This window comes from Accipiter gentilis, chromosome 2 (assembly GCF_929443795.1).
Source record: "Accipiter gentilis chromosome 2, bAccGen1.1, whole genome shotgun sequence".
NCBI classification, from domain to species: Eukaryota; Metazoa; Chordata; class Aves; order Accipitriformes; family Accipitridae; genus Astur; species Astur gentilis.
Genome location: NC_064881.1, coordinates 42,918,800 through 42,932,653, shown reverse-complemented (window position 1 = coordinate 42,932,653; position 13,854 = coordinate 42,918,800). Strand labels below are relative to the sequence as shown.

General features: G+C 39.4%; 2 protein-coding genes across 5 annotated transcripts in view; one reads left to right on the top strand and one right to left on the bottom strand.

Moving 5' to 3' along the window:
• The window catches only part of NSMCE2 (NSE2 (MMS21) homolog, SMC5-SMC6 complex SUMO ligase), a 133,741-nt gene extending 123,852 nt beyond the window's left edge, over positions 1-9,889 (bottom strand). Inside the window, exons 1-2 of the mRNA XM_049820944.1 lie at positions 9,756-9,889; positions 6,497-6,644 (exon numbers count right to left, since the gene is read on the bottom strand). Of these exons, the coding sequence (XP_049676901.1) occupies positions 6,497-6,629 (133 nt within the window). The 5' untranslated portion in view covers positions 6,630-6,644; positions 9,756-9,889. The remainder of the gene's footprint in view (positions 1-6,496; positions 6,645-9,755) is intronic.
• Positions 9,890-9,990: 101 nt separating this feature from the next.
• The window catches only part of WASHC5 (WASH complex subunit 5), a 28,533-nt gene continuing 24,669 nt past the window's right edge, over positions 9,991-13,854 (top strand). Inside the window, exons 1-3 of one of the 4 annotated variants that reach the window (XM_049820906.1) lie at positions 9,991-10,135; positions 11,150-11,450; positions 13,701-13,846. In XM_049820906.1, the coding sequence (XP_049676863.1) occupies positions 11,265-11,450; positions 13,701-13,846 (332 nt within the window). In that variant the 5' untranslated portion in view covers positions 9,991-10,135; positions 11,150-11,264. The other 3 variants (XM_049820921.1, XM_049820915.1, XM_049820931.1) reach the window with 3 other exon arrangements.

The window sequence follows — 13,854 nt, the reverse complement described above, 5'->3', positions numbered from 1 at the left end:
AGTTCTGCTGCTCTCTCCTGAGGAGTTAGATAAAACTGCCATCCTCAGCAAGCTGATAGAATTCACACCCAATAATTTTCAGCAAAGCTGGGAATAGATGCCTGTCTTGGATATGGCAGACCTATACTGGGCCAGCATATTTATATCATTATCAGCACATCAGTCAACACACATAGCAGGTTACACTAATTCCAAAAGCAGAGAATAAGACTTATTCTTCAAAGATTTCACATGGATGTCCTTTCTAACTCTATAGAACTACTTCAAGTAGTTTAAATAAAGACAGTTCAGCAACTAAGAGAAGTTAAATTAGCAGTGCAAACAGCTTGTTCCTCAGTGTGCAGAGGTGTCAATACAGGGCTTAAAGTTCAATACTAGGAGCATTACAATTGAGAGACATTGCCAAACAAGTACTGACTTAGTGAATTCTTTTTCCAATCACACTACTAAAGCTCAAAACCAGACTGAGGTTAAATTTAGGAAGATGCAAATTATAGTAGAACTTAGATGATTTTACTTGCATTATAACTGATTTCAAACAGCATCACCTTCAAATTCACATATCTATTAGGACTCCAATCCAGCAAAGGATATAAGCATGTGCTTAAGCTTTAAAATATACAGACCACTCTGAAAGCTGGTGGACCACTCAAGAATTTCAGTGTATCCTTGCCTTCAGTATTTTGCTAGGTTGGGCCACAGAATATCCAAGAGTGTTTTGAGCACAGGGAGGACATACTGAAACTGACTGTGCACAGTCTGTTTTTCTGCTTACGTATTTTTTTATATAGAAACATTTTAAAATGTTGCTATATAAAAACATTTTTTGTTTTTAGATGTAATAGAAACATTTAAAAATGTTTCTATACCACAGTGGTATTCTTAAAAGAAGAGAAAAATACTAGCTTTAGACAATGTCAGTATCTAAAGAGAAACAGCAGAAAGACTGAGACAGACAGAAAACTTATCTTTCTTTTTAACTCATTAAATAAAATGAGCTTTTAAATTGGCTGTTTCCCTTTGACATTCAGTTTGGTGAAACTAGTTTTGACCTCTAGATACAGATCCTTAATCCCTTACAGGATCTTTTAAAATTTTGTCTCTTTGCCAGCACATGCTCACAACACAACACCATGAAAATACTCAATGCTACAAGTCTGCAGATTCTTAATGGACAGGGACGTCTTAATGAACAATTTAACTTCATGGACATCAATAAAGTTACTGGAAAAATAAAAGGTTTTCAGGATCAAATGCATTAAAATTATTCTTCACTTAAATTAACGGCAGTTAACAGAAACTCTGCCTTATTTTGCTAGAGATCATACATATTCATAAATGAGCAATGCCTGACCTGAATATTTAACACTAGTAATTTCTTTTCATAAATCTATACAGGACTAGAACAAAATGAATGTAAATGTATTAGTGGTTTAAGCAATAGAATCACTGATGAAATTAAGACTTGGTTAAGTGTAGTTTTTGCAATGAACCTTACAGTAGTCTAAGTATCTCATCCTTATGGCACACTGTGAACAGTGGATTCCTTAGAGGAAAGAGACTTGGGAATCACTGTGGTTAGAGGTAACTTAAGATTTCTCTCCAGAGTGCAGCAGCAGTGAACAAGATGCTAGAAGGCACAAAAGAAAGGGGAGGTAGTACAAAGCTGGGAACAGATTCTGAGTGTTTATATCATTAGCAGCCTCACAGATATTTCAGACTGTTTTCATTCTACTGTGAAACATTTTCCTTTTGACTCCTTCATGTGAGGTGTTATTATTTACAATTCCAAGTAAAAAATCCATACTTCCATATTATCTCTCAATAGGACTCCCAAAACATCTCACAGCACTAAATAAAGCTTAAATGGACAGGAATAATTTAAAATTTACTATTGTGGGCTGCAAACAGATATCAAGAGGACATCCTATATGCATAAGTAGAGATTAACATGAAACTGCCTAGAAATAGCGGGTATTTAATCTTTCCATTATTCATATGAAATGGGAAAGCATTGTTTTTATTAGTATTATTATTTTGCAGAAAGTAGTAAAACAAACTCATTCAAGGTCATGGAAAATTAGATTAATTGGTACATTCTGTCCTACATTTCAAAATGTAGGACCATGTGATAAGAGGCTATAAATCTTGAGATTTTCAAAGTCACCTGAATTTCAATTTATATTTGTGAAACTGACTCCCTTGCTCTTCTACATTTCTCTGACCACTACTTATTGCAGAGCTACAATGTTTAATCACTTAATTGAACCCTTCCTCCCCTGTCAATTTCTCCAACAGTTGTTTATACTCCTTGGAACAGCTGTGTCCAGTGAGATTACTTTATCTTTCCAGAACAGAAAGTCAAAAGCTATAGGGTAAAATACCAAGTTAATAGGAAGTTCTGAGCACAATTAATGTATAGGAGAAAAAAAAGCAAACAAACCCAAACCTGAGAACTGTATCCAAACTGAAAGGCTCTGTTGTTCCTGCCAGAAAGCAATGGCCTCATATAAGTTAACTATGAACGGCAAAAGTGTTCATTTTTTAGAATATCATGATGAATAGATGTACATAGAGCTCTATAGACAGAACAAATTTAACTACAGCAGCACAGTAATGAACAGTAGGCATAGTAGTCAATGGTAGCATCAGTACATGCACTGGCTTGCAGCCATGCAGCCTTTACCCAGAAACAGATAAATTCCATTTAAGCAGGACTGAAGTGAGTCAGTAGGTAGACAGCAGCTTCCTAAAAGGAATTATGGTACAGTGAGAAAGGATTGTCTCAATTCAACAGGAGGCATATGAAATTACTGTTGAAATGAAAAAACAGTGTTTGATTTAGTTCTGAAACTTTCAAACATTATGTCAAAACACAGGTGTGAAAGATCTGTTGTTATATTTATTCATGAGTAAGCAATTTAATCTGATGTCCCTGATGTCCAACTCAAAAACCTCTATCTATCTTCTCTAATAAAGTTCTCTCAGTTGTTTGAGTCAGTTGAAAGTTGTTTTTTTTTCTTTCGGATTATGATACAGCTACAATGTTTCTATACAGCAACCATTATTCACCCAAAAGGGTTTCATTTCAGTGGTGGTGAAGTAAGTTATCCCTTCAACCACTATTTACCTCCCAGAGAGTTGAGAGGCTTAGCCAGTGTTTGCAAAGCATCTGAGATGTTTGAAGAAAGGTTACTATAGGTTACGAGGTTACTATAAATCATGGAATACCCTGAGTCAATTCCTGCCCACAAGTCTGGCACCTCTTCCTATCCGCAGCCCTCTGGTTTCATGATCAAACAAGTAGTTTTATTCCCTCTTTATTCTATGTAACACTACCACCATCTGCTTACAAAGCTTAAATTCAAAATCATTCTGAGAGGATTTTATAGCTTCCATAACCAGTGTAAGAGTTCTTTGTTCTCTGCATGTTTTAACCGGAGAGGACTTTAGGCTACCCAAGGATCATTGCCAGATGAACGGCCAGGTGAAGTGGCCCGTTTCTTTTCGACGCTTTTTGTACTGCTTTCTTCCTATCTTCTTCTGCCCCCTAGTGAGCTCTGATTTTCACTCCACCTGAACAATCGTGGCTGCTTTATAACTTACACGCATACAAAAGCGTGTAAACACCAAACTGCTTTCTTTTTACATTCTTTGGAAGCCTTCTTAGTATTGTCCTCCACTAAATGCATCAGAAAGTGAAGAGCCTTTTCTAGCCCTACAGTGCTAATGTGCAGGAAATTATTTTTACTGAACAAGGAAACACCCACAAAATTGGCATACCATAAAAACCCTTTACACATGTAAAAGAAAACTTAAGTTTGTTAATTTATATTTATCTGCTTTACTAGAGCTTTGAAGTTAGAAAAATCACACACAGGTTCTTTCACAAATCACTGTTTAATTGTTAAAAAACCCAACCAAACAAACAAAAAAACCCTATGGTGTTTGCTGCCCAGAAAGTACCTCAAATACAGCACCAGAGCAAACCCACTATCATACCTAAAAAAGTGGGGAAAAGTGATCCAGTTAGATCTTTTGATCTACCTTAGCATCAGGTATGTTTATAGGAAGTCCCTCCATGATACCACATTAAACAGTAGCCAGTCCAGCAAACACAACTGTGTACTATTGAATAAATATGCTTACCAGTAAATGTTTTCAGGATTAGGTTTGTGGAGAATAGCAATCAAGAAAGAGACATGACTTAACTGCACTAACTTTTCCTGCCTTTTCAGTTATTTATCTTCAGATGTAAATGTAACTTCTGACATGTACTTGCTATGAAAATTTTTGGTACTATTCCTAAAACCAGCATTGTCCAATATGAAAGTCCAAAGGAATAAAATACTTTCACAGAAATAGTGCTTGTAACATAAAATAAGTCACAATAGAATTCTTTGCTTCTATAAAGCCTGGCAATGAAACCTATCCGAAGCTGGACAGTTAAATTTTGTAAAGGAAATTAAAACAATTACAAGTGGGACAGGAACAAGAATGCAGAAACATATTATCTAACACTAGCTCAAAATTAAATTAATATTTTGCCTCATAACACAAAGGCAAAGTAGGATAGATGAGTAACAATTCTAGAAATAGAAATTGCCACATATGAGTTGGAGGCAAGAGCTGAACAGTCAAGTATGGCAGATCAGATGATGCTACTTCTAAAACATTGGAAGTATTTGTTTACCAAAAGTATGTTATGCCACAGAAAGCCTGTATCTTTCCTGATGGCACTGCGTAAGGAACATAAGAACCTGAAGTCCAAGTGGAGTGGTCAAGGGAGTGAAAACCAAACTTTATAAAAGTGAGGAGTTTCACTCATTGTTTGTTCCATATACACATGTACATACATCTGCAAGGAAAAGTGTAGGAGTGAAAAAAAGCTAACACCATAACCCCACACCAAAGAGGTATAAACTACAAATACAAGTCTGGAATACCTTTTCTGTAGAGCAATGGGATGGGCTGTGTTAAAAGGTCATGTTTGGTAATTCTGTAACTATGATTCTACAGGAAAGTTGCCCCTGCTAAAATAAAATGAATGTTATGGTCTAGGAGCTGTTTTCCAGTCACATGGTATAACTTAACTGTAACAATGACCATAGGCATTTCATCAAGTGTAATATCCTCCTCTCAGGATAGAATGCTAAATATGGTTCCTTTGGTTACTGAACGAAAGGGACAAAATAATTTCAAGGTTGTAATTAAAGATTAATGTGTCAGAAGCAGGTAAGTGAGGAAGATAACTACATTTCCTAGGATTATAATGCACAGACTTCCAGCTACAGACCTGCACAGGGGAGCTTAAGTTGCCTTTCAGCCCTCCAAATGGGAATGCAACAGGGGTTTCTACTTAAAGGTGAAATTAATCAAAGCTTTTAACTTTTGTACAAATAACTAATTTCTGTGGATCATTCTGTGGTCTTGGGACTGAAAGAATTCAGTACGTTCAGTGTATTTCCATGTATTGCTTATGGCAAAGTAGGAGAGATGGTGACTGCAAAAGCAGAAAGGAAACAGAACCGGTTATACCAGTTTTACCTCAAAGGGAATCCCCAGCTGACAGTTCAGACAAGCTTTCCATTTCCTCTACCCTGCTAGAAATGACATGTCAATTGTCTCTGACAGCAGTATGGATAAAAAGGTCAAAGGAGAATGAACTATCACAGTAGGCAAAGAGAAAAGTATTCATCTTGATTGTATGTAACCCTTGGCTTAGTTGAGTGCAAGATCTATAATGACCAGCAAAACTTTGTTTCACAGGATTCTTGTTCTCCACTCGTAATTAAAACTATTAAGGTTTTGGAGCTTTAAAGTTTTTATTTTTTCCTAGTGAAAACATTATCACAGATCTAAGAAGACAGAGAATCAGGATGCCTAATGTTTGTCTTTGAAAAGTAGCTTTGCAGTGCACCTTTTATAGTGAAATAGCAATGACAAGACTGTTAGAAGTGATTACAGACTTAAGGTAACCCATTTTGCAAATGTCCAAAATGAAGCACCCTAAGAGGGCCTAATTTTCAGCACAGAAAGAGACAGCATTTTAAAAAATTGCATCCCCTAACAGGTGTCTCAAGCTTTGTACTCAAAATCACTAGCATTATTTTAATACATCTTGCCCTAAACATCAAATAAAACACACACAAAGAACCAGTATTAGAATGAAAAGTCATTTTATTCACCCACTTAAGAGTCTTTCTCCATCTTGCTCAGCAACGTTAGTTTTTACAAAGCTGTAGGGTAACAACCACTGGAACACAATTAGTTTTGGGTGTTACAAAAGCTGGGATAATGTTTGCCTGGTACTTACATTTTCACTGAATTTATCATTTAAGACAATGAAGTGATTGGAATGAAAACACCCTGGTCTAGCCAGAAGAGCTACAGGTCCTATAATGAACGTAGATGTTGACAGTAACTAAGTCAAAATACAAATGCTTAGGACTCATCTGTCAGATTCAGGATGCAATACAAAAGAGAATATACTTACTGAAACTTTCCACAAGGTCAAGGGCAACATGAGTAGCAATATCCATTCCGGTATTTATGTAAGACTGGCAGTTTTTCAAAGATGAAAGAGAGGAATCCACAGAGTTGAATGAGATTCTTGCACCGCCTGGCATCTTGAAATTGTTACTCTAGAAATAATAGATACAACATTTTGAATGCAGTTTATACCCAATTAATTTGGGAGAGAAAACAGAAGTATACATAACTAACCATAAAGCAGTGTCAATAGAACCACTGCAAACATCAGAAAGCAGGGATGAAATCTAAGCTCCCAAGATGTCAGTAATTTCAGTGGAACTGCAATTCACCAGAGGTTTTCAATTCACCTCCTATTCAATATTAGGCAAAACTACACCACAAAAATCAACTTGCAGTTTTCATCTGTTCATTCCTATTGCTAAACCACCATGAGGTTCAAACTCAATGATTATGTTCACTTGAAAATTACCGCCCTATTTCAGATCCAAAGAAGCCCTCATCTGTGTTTTCTAGGTATATTGTCAATTAGGCTAGAAAGAAATATGACTTGTCACATCCAATTCAGCCCAGCAACTACAAGCCTGTTTCACAACAGTTGGCCCTTGGAAAAACAATCTATCAAAGGGCCACTCTTCTAAGAATGTACTTAACAGTAAAACACCTAGCACCATTTTTAAATAAAAGCCCACCTTACAAATGCTCTCTACCTCCCCCAAAGATGCTACAAAATTTTAGTACCAATGTCCCATTTGCACAGAATAATGTCCCACAGGAATCGTGTTTATCTTCTTTACCACCATCTTCCTTTCCAATACAGACCCACAACCTACAGCCTTGGGGGCATTAGCTGCTTCTCCTCTGTCATTAATACAACCTTCAAGTGGGTTTGTTTATGCTGTGCCTATCCACACTGTTCACATCAGTTGGTTTCAACTTCTGCTCTTCCTTCTCCATGCTTTGCCATAAGTTGCTCGGACAACATGTAGCTATTTCAAGAAACATGAAGCCGGTGTGCAAATTTTTATCCTTTAAGTTGCAGGAGATAAGACAAATTCTGCTCAGCTCTAGATACATGGTTGTTCACAAAAAAACAAACGAAGAAACAAACAAAAAACCCTACCAAATGTCTTGGATAGACAGAAATACTGCATTAGTCCATGTAAAGAATAACTGATATGTTCAACAATTACACTGAGATCACATTGGGGGAGGTAGAGAACAGAATCCACAACCAAATTTGGGGTATACCGGAAGTTTTACCTGAATCATACACAAAATAACAAGGGGATGAGTTGTTCTACCAACAATAGCCTTTGACAGGTTATAGTCCAACAGAAATCTGGAAAATATCTATACAGAAAGGACAAAGCTTTGCCCAAGCTGTGCATACGTAAGGCTGTATCTCCCTCTACTACTTTCCCTGGGACTCCAGAACTACATCTTGTGCTCCCTCTAACCTAAACAACATTGCCACATTTCTCACAAATATCATGCGGACTATGAGACCTGCTGTCAAGCTCTCTTCTCTCCTAACGTTTTCTTCTGTATCTTTTTCTTTTTTTTCCATTTAAAAAAATGTGCTTGGCCACTCAAGACTACCTTTTATGACACCATTTTTAGGTCGTGCTTCCAACAATATTTTAACCACAGTTCAAGTCTACCAGAACTTGAACTTCTGAACTATAAATTGCCTTCCTCTCTATCCCCTTCTAAAGGTGCATTTTGTCACAGATGAGGCAGCAGCCTTCAACAGTTCCAGTTATGTCAGCTCATGCTCTCCCTGTCAAAAGACAGTGATTGCTATCTTTAGAGATCTTTAGAGGCTGTCAAACTAACAACAGAAGACAAGGAAAAAGTTCCTTACAGAACTCCTTGAATGTAAAGGAAAAGGATGTTCTTAAAGATTTAATAACAAATGCTTTCAGCTGTTACATTATTTAACTTTGTTTTTAAAGCACCTGTTTGCCATCTTATTAAGACTGTCTGTGTATAGAAGCTGTGTGATCCAAATACGCACTATTAAACAGTCACATAAAATCAGCAGCTTTATCTTTCTGGGCCCATTTAGTGTATCAAAGTTAACAGTGAGAACCTAATGCCCTTCTTCAACTTGGTAAATCTCAGTCACTGAGAAAGCCTGCTGTTCTTTTGGAAATTTCACAGATATACACTGTGAAAGGCAGGAATCTGAAAAAAACAACAGTGCAAAGTTAAAAAGGGTTCTTTCTGCTCTTGAGATTTGTGGAAACACTGAGCAAACTACACAGGAACAGAAGTTACTGTTTACAATATTAAATCATACCATTGTATGGTATGTATGGTAGTTTCATCTCAAATTCTCTTTTGGAAAGTAAGTTCAGTACTTTTGGACAAGTTTTCCCTTTTTTTTTTTTAATAAAAGATTATTGTTCTTAGAAACTGTTTATGATCCCAAGCAAAGATTTCACTCTTGAATTTTCTAAGTGAATTCTTCAACTTCAGCTTGCAGCTGTCCATTCCGCCTTCAGAGGAAAAGCTACATTCCTCACTGGAATTCACTTAACAGCAGTGTTTTTAAGGCACTCTTTTTTTGCCAGGAAGGTCTTCAATGGGTGCATCAATGAAGCACTTAAAATATGCAACTCCCAGCCCCCAAGACCCTCGCTTCTGGAAAATACAACCAGCAAAATCAGAGTTGAAAAGGAGACCAAGTGAGACTACTGAGGCAGCGTTTTTTTCTTTCAACAATGAGTGATCAAATGGTCCAGACAGGATTACCAAGCAGCAAACTTAAATTACAGTTTCTATTCTGCCTCTTATTTTAAAGATTTGAGCAAATCACCGAATTTCTCTATGCTTCAACATACCAAACTACGAAGCAGGGATAAGAAGAAAAAGAGTTACTTCTGCAACACAAGATCTGTAGGTGACAAGTGCTCACTGACTACCAGGGCTAGTGTCTACCCCCTAGATGCACTCGGTGGCCATCTATCACAGGGAGACGTTACTCCCCTGCCACAAAGGTCGGGAGAAGAGCCCACCGAGCAGGAAGCTCCGCTCTCCCAGCCCTCTACCTTACTCCCCTACCCCGTCCATGGCAAGCCAGGGCAGCTGGCCCGGCCCAGCCTGCCCCTCGTCAGTCACGCACGGAGCGCAGCGGCCCCACATCCCCTCCCCGCCCGCCTCTTCCCGCTCCCTCGGCCGGGAGAGCGCTGCCCTCACCCCGCCAGAGGGGAAGGGGCCGGCGAGGGCAGCCACCCTCACCAGCGGCTGCTGCTCACCTAGTCCCAGCCGCCGAGGCCCGAAGGGGCTCCTGGCCCGGCGGTGGCCCCCGCACCGACCCTCTCGGCGGCAGGAGCAGGCGGGCGAGCTGGGCCCGGGGTAGGCGGGCCGGGCCGGGCCGGGCGGGCGGCGGAACCGCCTCATCAGCCGGCGCCTCTCCACATGACGGCGCCGTCATGTGATGGGAGGGCTCGGCCGCGCCGCTCGGAGCTCCGCCGCCGCCGCCTCCTTCTTCCCCGCCTGCCGCCGACCGCGCCTCACTCACCCGCCGCAGCAGCAGCTCACCCTCGGGCGGCCGCCGTCCCTGCCCGCAGGCGCTGACGGAGCCGGACACCCTCCTCGCTGCTGCCGCCGCTCACCGCACCAGCGGCGGGGGAGGGTGAGCGCCGCCGAGCGGGGGTGGCACCGACGGGGAGGCCGCTGGGTGAGGGGAGGCGGCGCCGCCGCCGCTGCTGCTCTGAGGGGGTTGGCGGTTGGTCTCGCGCCGCGGCCGTTGCCCCGAGGCGATGTTCAAACCGTGAGGGAGAGCGCTGGCTGGGCGGGAGGCGGGAGCGTGCGAGCGGCACGGTGACTGGCGTTGGCGGGGAGGGATGGGATGGGATGGGATGGGATGGGATGGGGTTCAAAGCCCAGGCCGGCTCCTGTGGGGTGTAGGGCCCTTCTGGGGGCCTTGCGGGGCAGCTTGCTGCAGCGCTAACGCCCTGCACCCCGCCTAACGGGAAGGCCGGGCTCCTGGTTCTCATTTGGGGGCAGAAGAGGCACTGTCGTCTTGGATTTGGCTCAGTAGGTTGGAAGGTCTTTGGTGAAAAGTCAACTCATAACTTCCATAAACGTTTCTAAACATAAAAAGCTTATTTTTAGCAGTGCTGCGCTCCCTATCTTGCAGGAAATGTCAATAAATGGAATTGCGACTAGGAAATGCAACCACAGCATGGAAGCTAACCCTTCAGCAATAAATAAAGGAAGGGAACTCTATCTTTTCCATTTGCTATAAAAGCTTTCCTTCTCGCTAAAGCCTGTCACAGTCAATTTGGTTGTATTTTTAAAGTGGCTATTATAAACACATCCTGTTACATGTTTTTGCTTGCTGCCATCTCCTTGCGTGGTCTCAGTTGCTTCAGTATTTGTGATTGTTTCATTCTTCGATAGTTCTCTTAAATTTTTCTGGTATAAAAGGTCTTGCTTTCCTTGCCTGGTCACACAGGAGACCGAGTCAAACACAGCATATGTGCTGAAGATGAACTCACTGCATTTTTTTCATTTTACAAAGCTGTGGATAATTTAGTTTTCATAAATTCAAAGATTTGAGAGTATGCTTAAACATCCATGTAGATTAAACTATCAAGAATACGAACGTGAACCACTCTGAATACACATGGGTTTGTTTTTACAGGTTATTAATGGCGCAGCTAGTTTCATCATCAGACTTTCTTCTTCAAATAACCTAAAGACTAACGATCAGAATCCAGCTGCAGGACTTCTGCTGCTCTGTCACGTCCAGTGCCACAATGGTCGATTTTCTAGCTGAAAACAATCTCTGTGGTCAGGCAATTCTTCGGATTGTGTCCTGTGGAAATGCCATCATTGCAGAACTTCTGAGACTTTCTGAATTTATTCCTGGTGTTTTCAGGCTGAAGGACAAGGCTGATCAACAGAAGTATGGGGATATCATATTTGATTTCAGTTATTTTAAGGTAAATCCTTTTATTTTTAAACTTTTTAAAGCATTCCTGTCCTGCATGAGGGTGCTTCAGGTTATGAAACAGCCATTCTTGACTATTGTGTTTATTACTAGCATTCTTCAGAATTTACTATCATGACTTCTTGCTTAGTGTTTACCAGAAATTCACCAAACTGAGATAGCAATTGGGATATCCTAGCACGCTAATGTTCCACTTCTGGGATGTCTTGTATTTTATATACTTCTGGTCATACTCAGCCTCATCTTACTCATTTCAGTGAGCAGAAGCAGTCTAGTGAAATTTCTGTGCTTGGACCCCTAGGCAGAATATAAGTATAACTGGTACCTGCATGGAGAGTATCAGGACAAGAAGGGGGTGGCAGTTTTAAGTGCATTCAAGAGCAGTCCCAGCTACACCTTTCAAAATGTTTGACAAGTCATCTGGACTGTGAACTTTGATGAATACCGATTGTATGAAACTTAAGTATTGGGTTCTGGGAATTGTTTAATTATTATAATTATTATGATTATTATTATTTCCTGCAGGAACATTAAATTCTACTTTCACCAGCAGGTTCTGAGCCTGTGCAGTTGGTTGTTTTCCTTTGGAGCAGTACTGTGGGCAGTATGCCCATCTTCTTTTGGTTATCTGTAGCTTATTCTTTGCAGCCGTGAAAACTGCTTTCTGCTTTCCTGTTTGACAGTACTGTGATTGTTCATTGACTGGACTTGTCACGTGTGCTGAATAAACAAATAAATCAAAGAGTAGTGTCCATGAAAAGCCCTTATTTCCCTTACAAAAGTAAGCTTCTAGCAGTACCTATTTCCCTCTGTCATTCTCCAGCATGATTAAGAGGAAACTACAGAGACTATCTAATCTGACTTTATCTGGATTGTACAATACAAGAAGTGTTAATAGTAAAGCAAAAGGGGATTTTTATTTTTTTTAGTAAGAGTTGTAAATTTCAAGTGCTGTGAGCCTTGGACACTGAAAACCCTGAGCACAAATGATTTCCCACATATCTTTAGATCTAAGTAATTGTTAGAAGTCTCTTTTTTCAGAAATTACTTGAAAATTTAAAAGCAGATAGGTATAATTGGTGAAAAATACCATTATCCTTGAAATTGTAAGATTTTTGAATGTTAAGAAAGCACAATAGTGCTGCTGCTTTTCAGAGTAATCACCCCAAAATCCATAAAAGACCTACTTATAAAGCAGAGATTAGTGAATTTACAGATATTTTCACTGCAAATGTGCCATTTCCGTATTCATGATTCTTATAATTACCTAATGAGAAGAGATTTGACGTTTTGAAAATACAGGCTGTTTACTTTATGCATTTGAACTTGTAGGCAGTTTGGGGTTTGCTTTTATCCTTTGTTTTATGTAGGTATTTTGCATGAAAAGAGAAGCAGAAGAGCATTTTTAAAACCACACAAAAATTGTCAGCTGGGTATTAAGCTTGATATTTTATTTTAACTATTTTAAGCTATTTTTATGGAGTTTGCATTGACTAAATCCTTTTAAGCCATGATCTAATGCTATTGTAAGTGGTCTGTGGAATGACATTAACAGTATTTTCAATTAAATGTTAATAATATTTTCAATTAAGCATTAATGGTATTTTCATTTAGATGGTGATGGTAGGACCAAATGGTGGTTATGAGAAGTGGTGGCAGTGGTAAATGGTTAGAAAAGTTTGTACAAGTGCTTTAAGGAAGTCGGGCTCTTCATCCCACCCTTTTTCCGCCGCATTTTTTAATTACATAATTTCTGCATTAATTTGGGGGACTAGTGCTGAGCTAGATCCAGAGTCTGTAAAAAACACATCTAATATTTTCAAGCAGTTTAAATGTATGAAAAGGTACTAATCTTTGTGAGGTCTTAATGTTATGATTTCTATCTGAGAAATCAATCAGATCAAATGTGTAAAGGAAAAAATTCCAGCAGGGAAATAGTTAGCACTACAAAAAACACACAGTGGCTTCAGATGCATTGGGGCTTTACCCAAAGCATTAACTATTCTTTTCCATTGGTTACAGAGGATAAATCATATTTAAAATCATTGCAGATTGTAACAAAGTGTAAAATTCATCTTTATGGAATCAATAGATCATGAAGTAGCTTGGAAAACTACAGATCTTTGTTTTAATAAGAAATGTTAATTCTGGTGTTGCACGCACAGTGGTGGTTGTTCACCAAGAGAAGTAAAATAGAGGTCAAAGTCAAATATTGTCTCTAAAGATTAATTTCTTTTCTTAGGGGCCTGAGACATGTGAAGGCAAACTGGAAGCCAAACCTGAGTTACTGGATTTAGATGAAGAATTTCGTGAAAACAACATTGAAATATTAACAAGATTTTATCTAGCTTTTCAGAGTGTACATAAATACATTGTAGATTTAAACAGGTATGGTA